General features: G+C 44.6%; 1 protein-coding gene across 5 annotated transcripts in view; it reads left to right on the top strand.

The window, feature by feature from the left end:
* Positions 1–16808, top strand: part of DRC11 (dynein regulatory complex subunit 11) — a 168349-nt gene extending 151541 nt beyond the window's left edge. For all 5 annotated transcript variants that reach the window (XM_038001338.2, XM_038001337.2, XM_038001335.2 and 2 more), the window contains 3 exons: positions 2317–2494; positions 9381–9619; positions 16176–16808. In XM_038001338.2, the coding sequence (XP_037857266.1) occupies positions 2317–2494; positions 9381–9619; positions 16176–16304 (546 nt within the window). In that variant the 3' untranslated portion in view covers positions 16305–16808. The remainder of the gene's footprint in view (positions 1–2316; positions 2495–9380; positions 9620–16175) is intronic.
* The last annotated feature ends 3203 nt before the right edge of the window (positions 16809–20011 follow it).

Here is a 20011-nt window from a genome sequence, read left to right as displayed (position 1 = left end):
CATCACCATGGCAACTGGGTTGCTGAGGATGGGCACAGACCATGCAGGTGTGTCTCTAGCCCCATGGATTCTCAGTCTCCAGCCTCACCAGGACCCTCAGATCAGTCCTACTTCCATTGTTCTTTGGGCAGCTCACATGTGCACCCCACATGACCAGTCACTGCCACCACCTGCTTTGTTCCTTAAAGGTGAGTCTCACCCCTCAACCCACCACCAGCAGCTTGCTGCCCCCACCACTCTATAGAAATTGTTCTCACAAAGTTCTTAGGGCTGGGCACGGTGGCTCACACTTGTAATCCCAGCACTTTGGGAGACCGAGGCAGGCAGATCACTTAAGGTCAGAAGTTCGAGACTAGCCTGGCCAACAAGGCAAAACCTTGTCTCTACTAAAAATACAAAAATGAGCCGGGCATGGGTGGTGCGTACCTGTAATCTCAGCTACTCAGGAGGCACAAGAATCACTTGAACCCGGGAGGTGGTGATTCCAATGAGCAGAGATTGTGCAACTGCACTCCAGCTTGGATGACACAGCGAGACTCTGTCTCAAAAATAAAAGAAATTGTTCTCACAAAGTTCTTTGACATGAGAAGTGCAAGACTTTTCTGAAAACTACAAAAACATTGTTGAAAAATATAAAGGAAGCGTAAATAAATGGAAAGACATTTGTATTCATTGGTTGAAAGACTTAATCTTGCTAAGATGGTAATAATTCCCAAATTGGCCTACATATTCAATGCAATTCCCATGAAATAGCTGGCTTATTTGCAGAAATTGGTAACTGATCCTAAAATTCATCCAGAAATTCAAGAGATCCAGCCAAAACATTCTTCAAAAGAAAAATTAAGTTGGGGGATTCACATGTCCCAATTTCATTTTCCAACTTACCACAGACCTACAACAATCAAGACAGTATGGTACTGGCCTAAGAAGAGACATAGATCAGTGGATCAGAATCAAGAATCCAGTAATAAAGCCTTATATTACAGTTCATTTTGACAAAGGTGCAAAGACAATTCAATGCAGAAAGAATAATCTTTTCAATAAGTGGTGCTGGGACTATTGGATTGCTACCTGCAAAAGAAAGAGTTGGACCCTAACCTCACACCATATACAAAAATCAACCCATCATGTATCAAAGACCTAAAAATAAGGGCTAAAACTAGAACAATCTTAAAAGAAAATATAGGCATAAATTTTGTGACCTTAGATTAGGCAGTGGTTCCTTAGATATGACACCAAAAGCACAGGCCACAAAAGAAAAACTGCACCTCATCAAAATTAAAAACTTTTTTGCTGCAAAGGACATCCTCAAGAAAGTGAAAAGATAACCCACAGAACAGGAGAAAATGTTTGCAAACCATGTAATATTGAGGGTTTTCTATCTATTAATAGAACCTACAAAGAACCCTTACAACTCAATAATAAAAAAGACAAATAACCCAACTTTTAAAGTGGGCCAACAATCTAAATACACATTTTTCCAAATAAGATACACAAATGACCAATAAGCACATGAAAAGATGCAGGAACATCATTAGCCATCAGCCAAATGGGAGCAAAAATGGCCTCGACTGTGCTTGGGAAGTCTCTGCAGAGGCTCTCACCATTGCCCCTGGTGTGCTCCTCCTTCCCAGGCTTCCTCTTTGCTGTCTGCACTGGGGGCGAGGTTCATTGGCGGCCAGGCTGTTGCCCATGGCAACATGGTCAGATCTGACTCCCACGGGCTGGAAATCGTCCTCCCTGGGGTGCTGAACAGCCAGCCTGTCCTCGTTCATTCCTCTCCCTCATTAGTGCTGAGATTATACTAAAATAATTCAGGTTCAAACTATTTCCCAACTGCTTCAGAGAGATAAGTTTCACAATCTTATGTAACCAGGTATTTTTCAGACATGAGATGCAGGAGCTGGGCTCTTCATTGTTTCAGCAATCGGCAAAGGAAGTCTTGTGTCCAGCTTCCAAACAACTCAGGAAAATGGGAGCACCACAGCTCATTACAAGTCCCAGTGAGCTTCCTTCCATTTGTAAATCAGCCACCACTTCCCATTCCTAGGGTCAAGGTGCTTCCTTCCTTCCCACCCTCTAAATCTGGACACCAGAGGTTGAGGAAAGGAAACACTGACAATTAAAATCCACTGGGTCATACTGGGAAGCACATTCCAAGACCCATCCCAGGACAAACCTTAAGAAATTGTGTTTGTCAGAGCTTTGCAATCACTTTAACAAACGATGCTGCAACACATTCTAAGTAAATTTTCTTTCATTTTTTCATTCTTTTTTTCTGTATGTGAACCAATTTTTTTTCTCTCTGTCTCCCAGAATGAACCTAAACGCCTGAAAAGACACCTTCCCCAAATCCTGAAACTCCTGAAACCAGATGACCGGATTCTGATTGTGGGGACCACACGGCGTCCCTTCGATGCGGAACTCCAATCTTTCTGCAGAGTTTACCAGAAAATTATTTTGGTGCCTAGACCAGACTATGCTTCCAGATACGGCAAGTACCCCCAGCGCCTTCCCATGCATGGTAGCTGAGGCTGGGCTGTCCGCTGTGTGCTTGCCAGGAGGGCGGCCCTTGGACCCAGTGCGCACCAGATGAGTTGAGGGGAGCCTGCACCCGGTGGGGTGTGCGCACCTGCACCCAACACAGAGCACGTGCTGCAGATGTAAGCCACTAGGCCACATTCTGTTCTTAGCATATTTCTCTCTACCCAAGACAAAAGGAAACTGGACGAGGATTATGATTTCTGGCCCTGACAGTGACAAAAGCCTTGTGGGTACTGATTCTTCTTGGGACAGGTAGATAGGATCATTCATCTTGCACCCATGGTGATGGTGTTTTCCTCATAGAGCGTAGTTTCTTTTCACCGGGTTAGGTTTTTTTTTTTTCTTCCAGTCTCAAAGTCCAGTTGCATGATGATTTACTTAAAATGAACATTAAAATACAAGGAGAGCTTACTTTTTCAATGCTTTCTCCTTAACTAGATTCAAAATCCACTACTTTTGAAACATGTTTTTTAATGGGAATGACACAAAAAAAGGGCCCCTGGGAGGCAAAGCAGTGGAGCGGGGAGGAGCCTGGGTCGGGGCTCTCAGGATGCCTGGCTCAGAATCCTGGTTCTGCCCCTGCATAGCTGGGTGACCCTGACAAGTCAGTCACCTTCTGAGCCTCCATCTTCTCATCTGTGAAGCAGGAGAACGGTTCACACCACAGGGCTGCTGTGACACTCACGAGGTGTTAGCAGAGCACCTGGCCCCATGTGGCCCTCAGAGAGAAAGGGTGTTGGCAGCAGTGGAGGTGGAGGTAGAGGAAGAGAAGAGGGTGGCGTGGGCTGGGCAGGAGGAGGGAATGGCGAATGGCAAGGGAAACTGAGGAGAGTACTGGCGGCCGTTCCGTTATCTAGTGCTGTGTGAAATCCTCCCTGAAGGCTCAAACAGCACATTATTCCACTGTGTGCTTCCAATGGTTGTCTGGGCAGAGCTGGGGCATTCTCCTTAATGTACCTCATGACGTGAGAGTCACATGAAAGTTGAGGCTCCTTCATCTGGAGACTGGACAGTGTGGATACCCAGGATCACTCGCGCATGTGACTGGAGTTGCTGCTGCCATCATGGGCACTGAGCGGGGCCTATGTCGACCTGGCCCAGTGCAGCTTCTCACACCCAGCAGCTGGGTCCCACGAGGAGTTATCTCATGAGCACATGTTTCAAGAAGTTGGGGCAGTAGCTGAAAAGATTCTTGTGACCCAGCCTCACAAGCCACACAGAGTGACCATCACCACCCTCTGCTGGTCAAGAGGAAGGCACAGGGCCAGCCTAGATTCGAGGGCAGCCGAGGACACACGGGTGTGAATGCACAGGGGTGGCTCGTGGTGGGGCCGCCGCAACACTGCACTGGTGGGGGAGCGGTGAGGACTTGGAGGTGAGATGGCGATGGCGCTGTCGGTGTTAGAGATGGTGGAGGGGGTTGGCCGGAGGTGACAGCATGTGCTAATGGAGACAGAAGTGCTTGCTGGCAGTAGGGGTGGAGGCAGTGTGGGATGACGCTGAGGAGGCAGAGATGGGGTGGCTGTGTTGGTGGCGGTGTGGGTGGCTCTGGGGAGGGTGTTGGGAATGGTGGCAAAGGTCACATTTGACACTGGAGATGAGGACGGTCAGTGGCAGGAGCAGTCGAGGTGCTGGTGGCAGTGGTGGTGGCCGTGGTGGCAGTGGTGGTGGCCGTGGTGGCAGTGGTGGTGGCCATAGTGGCAGTGGCAGTGGTGGTCAGCGTGAATGATAGTAATACAGTGATTAGGTCAGACTTGGTGTCTGTTCTTCGTTCTCCAATCACATGAGCACTGCAAAGCAGAGGGCACATATGGTCCTCTCTGGCTGTTCATAAGTTGCTGCTCAATTTTCTTTGCTAAAAGAACAACACCCTACTCCCCACATGCTATAAACAGCTAGCTTCTTAGCCACTGTGTTTGCAACATGTGCTTATTTCCATCTTGATAAATTGTGATCCTGGCTTTTTTTTTTTTTTTTTTTTTGAAATGGAGCCTTGCTCTGTCACCCAGGCTGAAGTGCAGTGGCGCAATCTCGGCTCACTGCAAGCTCCACCTCCTGGGTTCACGCCATTCTCCTGCCTCAGCCTCCCAATTAGCTGGGACTACAGGTGCCCACCACCACACCCGGCTAATTTTGTTTGTATTCTTAGTAGAGACGGGGTTTCATCGTGTTAGCCAGGATGGCCTTGATCTGTTGACCTCGTGATCTGCCCGCCTCGGCCTCCCCAAGTGCTGGGATTACAAGCGTGAGCCACTGCGCCCGGCCAATAAATTGTGATCCTGGCTTTCTAAATCAATGCTATACACAAAATACAGGAAGATTTTAGGCCCAGCTATTTCTGCATCCATCTAGTGCCTTCTTCATCTTTTAGGGCCTCAAAACACCCCCACCACAAACCCTTTGCACCCAGCCAGCATCAAAAGGAGCAAGGGAAGACAGGATGGAGGAGTCACAGGAGATATTAAGGACTAGACCCAGAAGAGGCCAATGTTCCCTCCAGCCAGATCACATTGGCAAGAATGAAAAATATGGATGATGGGGGTAGGGCTGTCCAGCCAAGAAAGAAGACAGCGCGAGACGGGCGGGCACACAATCTCGCCACAGCCCACACAGCCGATGCCGGGCGTTCCACGCCCCTGGCCTTAGCAGGGCTACCCCCTCTCCTCTCATGCACTCTTCTTTTTTTCTTCCTTTTTTGTATTGTGTCTATATTTTAAGCTATGTTAATGGAATAAGGTGGGGTATTATTAATTCAAAGGGGCTGGAGCATTATTCTGGACTCTGGACAGAATGGTTTTTATTGTTTGACAAAACTATAGGCCCTTTAAAAATGAAGCTATTGATGGATGACTGGCAATTTTGTTCTTTTGATAAAACACCACGCATCCTTTAGGATTCAAATCACACTACAGATTCCTACCTGAATCTCCTCACAGCATTGTGATGGGAGAGGAAGGAGAGAAAGCGTCCCTCCACCTATGGGCAGATGATAAAGCTGCACCAGACACTGCTCTCAGGCCCTGGGTTCTGTCCACTGAAGCACATGCTCCTCAATATTCCCGTCTTGGGGAGTGATGTGTTCAGGCCACCATTCTGGCTGACATCATTGCCCCTCGTCCAGCATTTCCTCCAGTGACCTTGAAGTTTTCACAGCCACAGTGGCTGGGACATCTGTCTTAGAGAAAGACTGTTCTTATCTTTGTGGCGATCAAACGTGGTGTCTTCCAGTCCATAAAGCAAGGGCTGCCAATCCGTAGCATGGACGGCAGCTTGGCCATCTCTCCACCCGCAATGGAGCTCGAAGGTGTGCGACAGTCCCCACGGCCCCACTCCTCAAATTCCTCCAGGCCATGTGGGGACAGACAGTGCTGAGAAGTGAAGGGTGGATCTGTGGAGGAAACGCAGCCGTCAGGTTCACCAAACATCATTCAATCTCTCCTTTTTTCCCCCAAACCAAGCTGTCTCTGCAAAGAAAATCCACCCCCCAGGCTGATGGATGCCCTGTCTGGTCCCCAGAAATCCCTTCGGGCTTCCTTTTCTCCACATTCCCAGTGCCCTCCTCCTCTTGCCTCTCCCTGGGGTCAATTTCGCTAATAACCCAATTCATCACAGGCCCACCCGGACCCAGTGTCTGGTCAGATGGGTCCAGGATCTGTCTTTAGCCTTTTCTGCAATTCCAGGCTTCAGAGGGTCAGAAGCTCACCCATATCACATTATTCACCTCTCAGGCGTTTGGAAAACCCCAAATAAAAATGAATGTTCAGAGACTGTGTCATCTCAAGCGCCAGCCAAGACAGAATCCACTGGGAATGTCGACAGCAGATGAAGGGGAGCCAAAGGCCAGATGCTTTCATCCAAAGAAGGGAAAGAGAATGTAGATTGGTCTGAAGATGTGAGGAGACTTTTGCATCCAAGAGACCAAAGCAAAATTCAGCACTCGGCCTGGAGAGCCCCTCCACTGCCCTCAGCACTCTGGGGCCCCTAGCCTCGGTCCTCACCAACACAGCCTTCACCACACCCCAAGACTGCAGTGCATCTGTGCTCCCCACTGCACTCCTAGACCAGAGACCCCACAGCCTCTGGGGCTCCCATGCTCACTGCCAGCTCCAGTCTCCACCCAGCCCACCGTGCTGTGCCTCCCGCCACACCTGACACCACCGTGGGCCCCAGAGCAGCTATTTAAGGGCCAAGAACCCATGAGTGGGTGGTTGTGTAAAAGCAATAGAAGCGATTCTTTGAAAGACCAACAGCTCAAGTTCATCAGCTGCAGGAAGGAAGCCAAGCCTGGTTTTGCATCCCCTTCTCTGGGTCTTCAGATGAGTGGGCAGGTGGGCAGGTCCCACCACAGCTGGGACTGCCTCACAGAGCTCTCTTGCTGCAACTCCAGTAAAAATGGTGATCTATGGAGAGCAACCAAGGAGTCATGTATTGAGAGGAATCTTGACCGAAACTCTCCATGAATACCAAGTATCCTACACTTCAAATGGGCAGCAGCGGGTTTACATGTCCCTCTGGCCCTTGTTGGTCTCACTGCAGGTCTCCAAAGCCTTGATGCCTAATCGTCCACAGCTTGGAGGAACTGACAGGCCCCACGGTACAGTTCACCGTTTCCCAGTACAGTAACTGTACTCCGTTACTATTGCATCTCTACTCATCAAGTGATCACTCCTGCAAAAAGGTTAGATGATGTGAGCAGAAAACTTCCAAGATTGTGACTGTTGTGACCTCACAGAGAAGCCAGGGAGAGAGTTATTGGTTGCCAGGGAGCACGTGGCCCTCACCCCTTCCCACTGATGGTTCCCTTTGGCACCACAGGTAGGAATTTTGCTCCTGCTAGCCCACAAGCGTGCAACCCAGCCTGGGATGTCGACTTCAGCTTTTGGGGCCTTACCTGTGACTCTCCCAAAGATCATGTTCCCTTCTCAGCTTCCAGAGTCACCACTCAGACCCGCTGGTACTTTGTTTAGATGTTATAAATGTGACCAGCAGACACGCCGGATCTCAAGTGAAGATGTGGGCTAGGTGGTGGTGGTGTTGTTGATCATTTTTACCGTGGGTTATGTTTTCTTATCTCTAACTCTGCAACAGTTATATTTGGATAAGGATAATCTTCACCTGCTGCCATCCATCCCTACGCAAACAGGCTTTGAAACACTCTGTAGCTTATTTTGTGTTGTCTTTTGTAGTTGATGTTTTAATGAGGGTTAGGAAACTTCAGTGCAAGATGGAATGAACAATCATTGTTATTGTAATAACAACAGTAACGTAGCTACAGAAAGTCAAGTCCCCACCAAATGCCGGGCTGCTGTACTTCCGAGTGTTTTATAAACACTGTTGGGCTTGTTTTTCACAGCAGCACTGAGAAGTCAATCCTTCTACGCCTGTTTTACAGATAAGACTAGTTTGGGGCTCAAGCTCAAAGAAACCCACCAAGGAAGGAGCAGAGTAGACTGGGGATCTGATGATCCTTTAGGCCAGTTTGGGGTCCTTGTAGCCCTCCTTGGTTTCACTGCAGGTCTCCAAACCCTGGATGCCTGAGCATCCACAGCTCAGAGAAACTGGCAGGCCCCAAGGTACAGTTCATCCTTTCCCAGCAGCTCAGCTCACCCACAGGGTCAAGGACCCCCCAAAAGAGGACAGTGGGGGCGAACTGCTGGAATAGCTCACAGCCCGAAAGCCAGATTCTCCAGCATGGTTCATAGTTGCATTATAAGCCATTGTATTCCTTTACAGTAAGTAGATCTTTTCCTTTTATCAGCCATTTTTGGATCAACATACTTGTATGATGTAGTCATTTAACAGACTCAGAATTAACCCCTTACCAGGCCTGACAATGCTCAGATCAGGTAGTCATTGATATTTTTTAAAAATGGTTTCAAGTGTTCCTCAAGTAAACTCAAAATGGTTTAGAGATATTTGACCAGATTATCCCAGTGCTGAGACTGACAGATGCTCTTGTAAACACCCTTCACCCTTCTCCACTGTCTGGATATAATTAAATAAGTTACAGCAAGTCTCCTTTACTTCCTTTGTGTTCCCTTTACAGAATAGAGGTAATTCTCCAAATACAGAATGATTTTAAGGATTGTACAGGAGTTCATTCCATCTCTAAAGTTAAGCACCCAGAATTATTTCATAATTCATTTTCACAGCACCCCTGTGTTCAGATTGAAATATCTCATTTACTCCAGGTCCCACAAACCAGAGAACACCCAGGCCCTCATCTGAAGGACTCTTGTCAACCAGTGCGTGTTTACAGTCGCTGAGGGGGAAAGAATAAGGGTCAAATTGCTCTATTTAATACAATGTGTAATACAGTGTCTTCCACTGAAAGGGAACTGACCCTGGCAGTAGCTGATGAAAATTGGAATCTGCATTCTGATTCCAGATGTAAAAATAATGTAAGATATTAACTTTACATCTAAAAAAATAAGTTAAACTCCTTATCCAAATTACTTGGGAAATACAATATTCTGTTGAGAAGAGATGCCATTATACACCCTATGAAAATTTCAAATGTTGAAAGATTGTCAACATCTTTACAGGTACCACATTAAAACTATACTGATGGTGGTTTTGTGTTTTTCCTTGTTAATTTGCAGGGCACTTGTAGATCTGTAGACCTCAGGGTCATTGATATGTATGGCTTATGGTTGAAAATTCTCTAGAGGAAAGCATTTAGTTACTTGGCTTTGGTTCATTTGAGTTACAAATAAGTCAGAGTAGACTTCTGTGTATTCCTTTCTTGATGAGATGCAACTTTCAACCGAGAGGGAAACTGGCACTGATTTCTCAGTGGTAACCCTTGTTCTCTGTGTCTTTTCTGGATACAACAGTTCTGTGGAAACAAATCATTGAACGCAATGGAGGAGTCCTCACCAGTGCCTTGAATGTCAGCTGCCTGGCGAAGGTCACTGACGGCTTCACCCAAGGACATATAGTCAAAGTGGTTAAAGCTGTGCTCACAGATCAGAGACTCCGGCGGCAAATTCATAAACCTCTCACTGCAGTTGAGTTTATTACCGCGATAACCAGCATGGATCCGGTGTACAAAGAGGAAGAAGAGAGCTTTAAGGTAAATGGAACACCCTGATGACCAAATCTTAGCAGCAAACACTCCTCACACTGCCTCCTCCCTCTGGAGTTCCATGGATTTCATGAATTAGAACTCTGCCATATGCAATGACATTTGGAAACCTAAAATTTTGGATGACAAAATCTTCGGGGTTTTGGCAGTAAAGCATGTGTCTTCCAAATTTCAGGAGAATCATGGTGTGTGGCCTTATATATTAACAGCCAAATTACAGAATTGAGTAGCAACTTCAAAACCATTGGATTGACATAGGCACATATACTTATTTTGGTTTTTACTTCCTATTTGGTATTATGGAATAAGTTTTGCATAGAGAAATCATTCCCCAAATAGGATAGTTCAAGCCAATGCTGTTTGGGGCCCATAATTGTCATGGAACACTTTGTTTTTTAGTTTCAGTTCATTTGCAATAGGAAGCCACAAGATAATTCATCAAAATTTAGTTTTCCGATGTTTGAATACATTCTGACCTATTCGCAGAAATTTCTGGATCTGAAGGAAACTTTGAGAATTATTTCTTCCAACACCCTCTCTCATAGGAGGAGTGCCCAGGCCAGTGGGCACTCCTCAAACTCTGCTTGCTCTCCTTTGAGCCAAAATAAATCCAGTGGTGTTGTCTTTCTGAAGGAAGTTTTCCCTGGCCAACTCCAAAGGTAAGAGAAGATTACATGCATGCAACTGAAGGCCACCACAGTATCGGCTGTGCAGTCACCAGAAGGGGCATTGAAATTCTCATCCGAGCCCATCTCTGGGAGCCTGCTTCACATCAGGAAAATCTCCCTCTGCAACACATCACTTCTCCAGCAAATCTAAAACTATGATTCCTTCCTGGTTTGCCCCTAATTCTTCAGTGAAGCATTAGAAAGGTGACAAATAGTCACAATAATGATTTCAGCAATAATGGTCTAGCACAGGAGTTGGCACTCTTTTTCCATAAAGGTCCAGATAGTAAGTATTTTAGGCTTTGAGAGCCATGCAGTCTCTATCACAGGTATTCAGTTGTGCATCAGGGTACAAAAGCATCCATACACAATACAGAAATGAATGCATATGGCTGGGTTCCAATAAAACTTTATTTGCAAAAATAGACAATAGGCCAAATTTGGCCCATCAGCCGTATTTTGCTGACCCCTGCTCTAGCAAGGCTGAAAAAAAGATTTAACTCTAGCTGAGTGTTTACCAAGCATTTGAATTATTAACATATTCTCATTAACTGTTTAAACCTGTTCATAATTGCTGATATTATCCTCTTCAAATAATACATCATATTCTTTTCCGAAATTCCCAGTTTTTTTCTCCTTTCTAAAATACTAATTTTCCTCCTTATTTTGAGAAGTTAGATGATAGGGTGTGGAAGCCTATCCTTTCTCATGGCTGAGCCTTTAACTTTCCAAAGTAATCTCTAGAAGTTTTTCTATCTATAGGTGCTCGAGGTCGATCATACTATTCAAGAAAAGGAATTACTACCCTTTTATGACCTGGGATGAGAATGCATATGCTTCACACATCCATTCTTGGTGTATTTGTTTGCTCTATTCATTTTCAAAAGAAACTGCATCATTTTCCCACCATTCCCCTTTCCACCCAATCCCTTTGTGCTTCCATTACAGCACCAGTGCTTGGCCCTGTGCCTAGCCCCAAGTAGATGCTTAATAAATTTGTTTAGGGACACGTTAATTAAACACATGGATAAATGGAATGACACCCTCACACTCTCCTGAATAATGTGATACCATTGCTATGGTTCCTGCTAAGGAGGCAAACCCTGAGAAATTTCCCCTCGTTGTGCTTCCAACAACGTTATCTCAGATGAAGACCTTGCAGATTCTCCAAGCACGTTCTACCCTGCTCCACAGACATGATGGAGAGAATATGTATGAAAACGATGATAGTAAGTCTAATAATGTTAGCTAACACTTATTGACTGCTTATTATATGCCAGCCACTGTACTGACTCATTTAGACTCGTAACACCCTGTTTTGCACACGAGGAAACTGAGATATGGAGAGTCATGGTAGGCTGGATAATGGCCCCTCAAGGACGTCTGCATCCTCGTCCCTGGAACCTGAAAATAAGTGAGGTTCCACGGCAGAGGCAGTATAAGGCTGCTGATGAAGTAAGCCTGCTAGTCAGCTGACCTGAAGATAGATTATCCTGAATTACCCTGGCGAGTCCAGTGTAATCATGAAAAGCAGAAGAGGGAGTTGGAAGAGAGAACCAGAGAGAGCAGTCTGAGAAGGCATGTTGGTACTCCAGGCAGCCCAGCGTTGCTATCCAAAGGTGGAGCAGGGGCCACAAGCCAGAAAAGCAGGTGATTTCTGAGAGCTGCAAAAGGCAAGGGAAAGATTCTCACCTGGAGCCTCCAGAAAGGGACACAACACTGCAGACACCTCGATTGTCACCCAGTGAGGCCCGTTCCCGGTTTCTGACCTACAACCCTGTGAAATCATAAATGTGTGGTTTTAAGCCACCATGTTTCTGGAAATTCACTGCAGCAACAATAAAATAAACAATACAAAAGGCAAGTAAAGTAACAACTAGAAAGTAGCAGAGCTGAAATTCATACCTTTCCCCAAAGCCAACTTCATTAACTATATTCTATACTGGGTCTCGGTAAATTAGGAGTTCATCGCCTTAAGTACATGGCCACGTCACCTTATGTTAAAAACAGAGCCAAGGCGAAAAGGAGGAGGAGGGAATCCCCCAGTGCCACTAACAGAGAGGTACATCTCAAAGACAAGAACAACTACATGAGCTAATGCATGGGTAGCCTAGGGGTGTATAAGATCCAAACAGTAAGGCAAGGGGAGGCCTGTGAGAGACAGAACGCTGGAACTGCACGAAGCTGGGACACTTTATAGATTGCCATGAGGAAGTATCAAGGAACTTGTGATCTTCTCCAGGATCTAGGTGGGGAATAAAAGTGGCCCATAAGAAATCAAAATCCAAGCTACACTATGCACGTCAAATTTCCAAATCTGTACTACCTTCATAGTCCCAGAATCTCAAGTTGAAATATTAATATAATTTTTTAAAATGATATGGTATCATTAAACCCCTGAAGTCACATCAAAAGCAAAATTAAAAACCACTCTGTATGGAAATTTAGCCAAGTCAGGGTATATAGGATTCCTACAGGAAATACCAGCCTTGCTGAAGATGAGTTCATAATAAAAAATTATGAGCCACAAGCAATAATCTACCCCAAGGAGAGTCAGCAAATGCAAATAACAGAATAGCACTACCAAGAATCTGAGATAAAAGGACATTCCGAAAGAGACTACAAAATAAGTATGTTTAAATTAAAGACCAGAAACATTAGGGAGGAAAAACAGGCAAATTTGAAAAAGAACCAAATAGAACTTTTGATAGTGAAAAAATATATATAGTCATTAAAATTAAAAACTCAGTGAATCGAGGCAGGCAGATCACCTGAGGTCGGAAGTTCAAGACCAGCCTGACCAACATGGAGAAACTCCGTCTCTACTGAAAATACAAAATGAGCCGGGCGTGGTGGCACATGCCTGTAATCCCAGCTACTCGGGAGGCTGAGGCAGTAGAATCGCTTGGACCCAGGAGGCGGAGGTTGCAGCGAGCCGAGATCGTGCCATTGCACTCCAGCCTGGGCAACAAGAGCAAAACTCTGTCTCAAAAAACTATAAATAAATAAATAAATAACTCAGTGAATAAATATCTGTGGATTTGACAAAACTAAAGAGAAAAAACAAAAGAACTGAAAAAGGGAGCAAAGAAAATTGCCTAGAATGCAGCATAGAGAAAAATAAAGGATAGAAATCAAAGAGAGTTTAAGAGTTGGCTGAACATGGTGGCTCATGCCTGTCATCCCAGCACTTTGGGAGGCCAAGGCAGATCGCTTGAGGTCAGGTGTCGAGACCAGCCTGGCCAACATGGCAAAACCCTGTCTCTACTAAAAATACAAAAATTAGCCAGGCGTGGTGGTACACACGTGTAGTCCCAGGCTGAGGCAGGAGAATCCTTGAACCTGGGAGATGGAGGTTGCAGTGAACCAAGATCGTGCCACTGCACTCCAGCCTGAGTGACAGAACAAGACTCTGTCTCAAAAACAAAAACAAAAAGAACGGTTTGTGAAAGATAAAATAATGCCTGCTTCTTTTATGACTGGATCTTTGATATCCCTAATATCACCAGGAAGCATTAAGGGAAGCATCAATCAAAAACATCATTATAAGACTTGGTTCTGTATTTGAGTTTAGAGGATCTTACAGAAGCAACTGTAGAACTGCTATGGAGGAAAGAATAAGGAGAGAGAGACAGAGCCCAAAACAAAACTTCCCACTCTAAATGAATCTTGGCCAGGCATGGTGGCTCACGTCTGTAATCCCAGCACTTTGGGAGGCCAAGGCAGGTGGATCACTTGAGGTCATGAGTTCGAGACCAGCCTGAACAACATGGCAAAACCCCATCTCTACTAAAAATACAAAAATTAGCCAGGTGCGGTGATGCGTGCCCGAGCCAGACTCCATAAAACACACACACACACACACACACACAAAATCTGAAAATCAAAATTCGAAAACATTTTAGGAAATCTAGTGCTAAATACAATCTGACAAAATATTTAAATTAATATAATTAATATGTTCAAAAAATAAATGAGAGTATGACTTCCATTAGAAATGTACAGAACATTTTGGGGGAAAAAATGAAATGAGAAGAGATAATTATGAAAAAATGTTACATAAAGAAAGCTTAGAGAGTCAGAAACTGAGGTCTGAATTGCAGAGAAAAAGCTTAGAAATTTAAAATATGGTAATCAGTATAAAGTGGCAAAGGAAATGAAAGAGGTATGAACTCTAAACTAAACATGGTCAAAGAGCAATCTGTGGACCGGAAGATGGTCCTGGGGAGCACCCCCTGGTAGTCAGTACAGAAAAACAAGAAGGTAAAATCCATAAAAGTATAAAGATCCATCAAAGCTGGGTTGAAGACGCTGACCTTCAATAATGGAAGTTCTAGAAGAAAAGAGTACAGTAAGTGTCAGAGGAACAACTGTTTAAAGACATTATTACTGAGAATTTTCCCGAATTAAAGATAGATTGAAAATAAACTCCAAGTGAAATAATTTATTAACTAATAAACTCCTAGTAACCAGCAGAACAAATCAAATCAATCTATACCTAGATATATTGTTGGGAACTTAAGAACAAGATTAAAAGCCAGTCTTAAAAGCTACCAGATTACCTACCAAGAAACAATTGGGAAATCAGACATCTCTTTAACAACCATAGGTGCCAGAAGATAGCGAAATAATATCTACAAAGTGCTAAGGAAAAACAACTGTCTGCCTAATATTTGTATCCAGCTAAACTGGCATACAAGAGACAGGAGAAAAGAGACATTTTAAGACATATGAAGCCGGGCACCATGGCCCACGCTTGTAATCCCTACACTTGGGGAGGCTGAGGTGGGCAGATCACTTGATGTCAGCAGTTCGAGACCAGCCTTGCCAACATGGTGAAACCCTGTCTCTACTAAAAATACAAAAATTAGTGAGGGGTGTTGGCGCACGCCTGTAATCCCAGCTACTCAGGAGGCTGAGGCAGGGGAATCATTTGAATCAGGGAGGCAGAGGTTGCAGTGAGCTGAGATCGCGCCCTTGCGCCCTAGCCTCGGCGACAGAGCGAGACTCAGTCTCAGAAAAAAAAAAAAAAAAAAAAAAACAGATGTACAAAGACTGAGAGAATTTCCCACTTACAGCACTTCAGAGAGCAATTTAGCCATATCAAGTAAAATGGAAGATGTTCATTCCCTACAACCCCAGGAGTTCTATTTCTATCTATGTGCCCTAAAGAAGTTCTCTCACATAGGTACAAGAAGATGTGTAAAAATTGTGAACTTCAGCATTCTTCATAATAACCAAAAATTCAGATGTCATATATCCATTACTAGGACAATTGATAAATAACACGTAATATCATCCTGCAATGAAATATTGCTATTATAAAGTTTATAAACCCAAATGTTTCTTAGGTTTCAAATAAAATGCAAAGGTTGAGAAAAATGCCATTGTGGGGCCAGTTACAATCACTAAGTTCTTGGTTGGTATTTGGGCTTCATTATTTCTACCGTGGTTTCAACAGCACCTCCCCCGGAGTAGTTGAATGACCGTCCATTGTTCATTGAACATGCCCACATGTGAACCATGAGCACCCTTCACATTCCCGAGAAAACCCAACCCCAGGACACAGTAGGATGCCTGGAAAATAGGCGACTTAGTTGAGAAGGATTGCTGGTTAGATTTAGCCTGTGATTCTCTGAAATTGTTAACTCCCTGAGTTAACAAATCATGCAGAAATACAGGTTGAAGTTTCAAATCATGCAGAAAAACAGGCTGGAAAACCCACTGAGAAAGAGGTTGTATTAAGCATACCTTAAATGCCCAAAGTACAATGGCTGCTTGCCCCTTCCTGCTTAGCAGGCTTTTCTTTATTTTTAAGAGTATTGCGGTGAATTGGTATCATTCTGACCTTTTCCGAAACTTTTATTGTATTTCAGAACTGGTATGCCAAAACCCCTCTGGGTAAAAAACGAGCCTTGGCGATAACAGGAGGCAGCACAGAAAAGGCAAAGGACAAAGGGAAAAGGAAAGAAAAGAAAGAGAAAAAGGCAAAAAAGAAAAAGTAATGCCTTTCTGAAGAACCATGCTTGAGTCTCTCTGGGATGGAGAGGACCCCAACTCGCCAAAGAAAAGATTCACCATTGCCCGCCTGAGGAAGCCCTCAGGGGAAGGAACTTAGCAGTTTGCAGGTGAGCTGATGCCGCAAACCTGCTAACCACTGCATGTGCTGTTATGCCTTTCCCAGGCTGGACACCTAGCTGGGTGTTCATCACAACTTCCCATAGCTTTAATCCACGCCAAGTTTGTATATAACTGAAATTCACTCTTGACGCCCTCCACAGTCTTTCCAAGTTGGACTCTTCCTGTCATCAGTACTAGCTGTCAAATTTAAAATGTGACAGTTAAAGAATATTCTAGTTTGACAATTAGTAAGCAATGAGTATATCATCAGTACACTAGCTTTTTATTAAGGGATGTACACTGTATAGTATCTTGCATCTATTTTAATAAATTAATTCTTTGCTCTAGTAATAGATTTTATATAATGAAATAAAGTTGTTGTCCTTGAACTGACTCGGTAATTTGGTTGCTGGAACTAAAACAGGATCTTACAAATGAACTGTTTCAACATCCTAATTTTGAAGTTGAGATAGCTGAAGTCCAGGTCCCACTGCTAATATTGGGGCCTGGACATCATCAGCCCCGCCTAGTCCTCGTTGGAAGGACTGAAAACTTGTCAGGCCAATGACTGGATGAAAAACCATGGCATAAAAATGGGGTAAATGCAGAGAAGAGAAAGCCTACGTGAAGAAATAAAACAGGGTAAATAAGAAAAAGATTAAAGAGTAGGGAAAGCTCAAAAGAGAAATTTAAATTGTGTGAGGATGTGAAAGGTTATTGGTGGAAGATAGCAAGTAACCCACTTCTAAATTGTGGTAAGAACACAATCAGAGGAAATAGACTTCAATTGAGATGGGATGGATTTAACTTGAATTTTAAGAATACCCTGTCTGACAGTTTGGGGTTAGACCACAGAAATTCATAAAATCTCACACTGCATAGACCAGGTCAGGCATCCAAGTTTTACCAGGATTCCCAGTGGCTTGGATCATCAATGACCAAGAAGGTTCATGGTTCCCAGGTGTCTTCTGACCACCAGCACACCCCCTAGCCTGTGTCTGTACACAGCAGACTGACACAAATTGGGACAGACAGAGACAGTCACAGGCTGATGTGCCCTGGACAGTTCCACACTCCCCATGAAGTCATCCTCCTCCTGAGTGTCCTCTTGAACAAACTGCTGCCTTCAGGGTGCCCTCCACTGATTTGCCTTCTCATTACCAAAGGTGCCCCAATTTCCACAGACTCCCCTTACCCACTTCAGACTATGTCTAGCCAAAGCCCAGGGTGGCCTGAGAAACGGCAGACTCCCCCACCCTAACATCCCAGAGTGATTTCACATTCATGTCTCCAAGATGGTTCTGCCAAGATCCTTTCACATGTCATGAGACCCCACTTATGGCCCAAGAAGAGAGCATCAGGGCTCTAGGATTTGATGTCCATTGCAAAGTAACGAGATCTGCACCGCAAAGAAATGAAACGTATGAGGGTAAAAGTAAACCATTTTTTAAAGTACCATTTCACTTGATCTTAGTTTCATGACAAGCACGCTTTTTCAGAACTCATAAAAACCTGTGCAGGTAACATTTAATAAAGAGTAATGGAGTGATGGAAACTTGATACATATGCTTTAGAGCACCATCCAATAGAACTTTCTGCAATGATGGAAAGTTCTAGATCTGTGATCTCCCAATAGGAGTCACACTAATCTACCAGGCTACTAAGCACTCAAAATGTGGCTGGTGCAACTGAAGAATTTTTAATTTTATTCAATGTTCATTTCCATTTAAATAGCCACACGTGGCTGGTGTGACTGGTGTATTGGGCAGGATGGCATCAGAGTAACTTAAGTTTAAAAATTGGTAAAGATATCTAAATATCCTTTCTACATGCTCACTTCCTTTTTCCCAGCACACTAACATGGAGATGTGATTTCCAGGGCCTCACTCTGCCTTTTCCCAAAGGATGGCTTCCTGCCCTGCCCAATGCTAGGTTTGTGCTCTACTTCCACAATGTAAGAATTAAAGAAAGAGGAAAGAAACATGAAAAGCAGCTCAACAGTCAAAGACAGGTTGATTTTGGAGAATAAACCTGAGAGGGGCTTCTGGCTGAGTTAGGTCAGAGGCATTCTCTCTTACAGACCAAGACTATTTCAAGGTTTAGGGCAGCAGAGCTTATCACAGGCTTGGAATGTTTCTGTGTCTTTTTGTCCCGCTTATCTGGGAGGGAGAGTTGTGTGTCTGTTCCCATACATCTTCTGCAGCTGCAGGCATACCCACCGAGTCTGCTTTTAGCTTCCCTATCTTAGTGCACCTAAAGGGAAAGGAATGTACTTATTAGGGTCCATTGTTTTACTGGGTCCCGTTGTATGAGTGTAAAGTTTGTTGGTTACCCAAGAGACTTTCCCCCCACCCTCTGTGCCCGAGCTGTCTTATATGGGTGTTACTCTCTACTCTTTCTGGCTGCTTGCAGTTAGAAGAGAAGTGATATCCTTGAAATGCAAGAGGCTAGAAAGGGAGCTGGAACTGTCTGAGATGTCGGTGCTCCTGCCCTGTCACACATGGGGCCATGAGCTCTGTCTGAAATCTTGGCTAGTGTCAGCCAGCCCCGCCTCTCAGCCAAAGATGCACACACTTTTCTGCTGCCCATGGATCAGAGGACCCTTTGTCTGTCACTGCAAAGTCCACCAGAGCCAACACGCCATAGCTCAGCACATGCTGGTATTGACATCACAGCCTGCTGCTGTGTATGTGAGTGGATGTGGAGAGGGGGTGTAGATACGCTTAGATACACTCACACACATACTCATATTCTGCGTGTTTTACACAAATGGTAACATGCCATTAGAGCATATATGCTGTTAAAGCTTCTTGCTGTTTTTGCTTAATTCTGTAACTTGAATATTGTTCAATATCAGCACATACAGATGAGCCTCATTTTGTATTCTCTCCATACTACCCCACTTTATAGATACACCATCATTCATTTAATCAGTCCACTCTGACAGATATTTAGATTATTTCCACCCTTCTGCTAGTCCATACTTGCTGTAATAAGTGCCTTTACATAGTCTTCATGGGTGTATACCAAAAAAAAAATTATGTAGGATTAATTCCTAGAAGGAAAATTACTCGGCCAAATTACCTCTGAGTCTTTCATTTGGGTAGCTATTGACAGACTGTCCTGTAAAGAGGCACTGGTCACACCAACTCTGCAGGCGAGGGCATGGTTCCTTGTCATCCACAGAGTAGGTCAACAAACTGTGAGCCTATTCACCATCCATGCTGAAAACCCAGAGTCCTCCTGGAAGATTAGACTGTCATGCCCTGGAACTCCCACTTTTATCTGACATGGAGAGGAAGCACGGCAGCCCCGTGGGAGGAAATGGGAGGAAGGCGATGGCGGGGCTGGACCGGCGGAGGGACCGGCGGAGGGACCTGAGGACTCCTCAGACCTCTGCTAGGGCCTCAGCTGCCCTGGGTCATTATGTGACAATTAGCTCCTCTTGAGCACGTTCTGAAGTGGAGGGGACAGTAATTAATACCATTAACCCTCATTATGGGAGCATTCTGCGGGATGGAATCTGATTAAAGTGCAATTTGAGCTCTCAGGTGGCTCTGCATTTAGGAATAAGTAGGTCCCAGGTCCACAA

Source organism: Chlorocebus sabaeus, chromosome 10 (genome assembly GCF_047675955.1).
Source record: "Chlorocebus sabaeus isolate Y175 chromosome 10, mChlSab1.0.hap1, whole genome shotgun sequence".
NCBI classification, from domain to species: Eukaryota; Metazoa; Chordata; class Mammalia; order Primates; family Cercopithecidae; genus Chlorocebus; species Chlorocebus sabaeus.
Note: the sequence above shows the minus strand (reverse complement) of the source record. Positions and strands in the feature narration are given on the sequence as shown.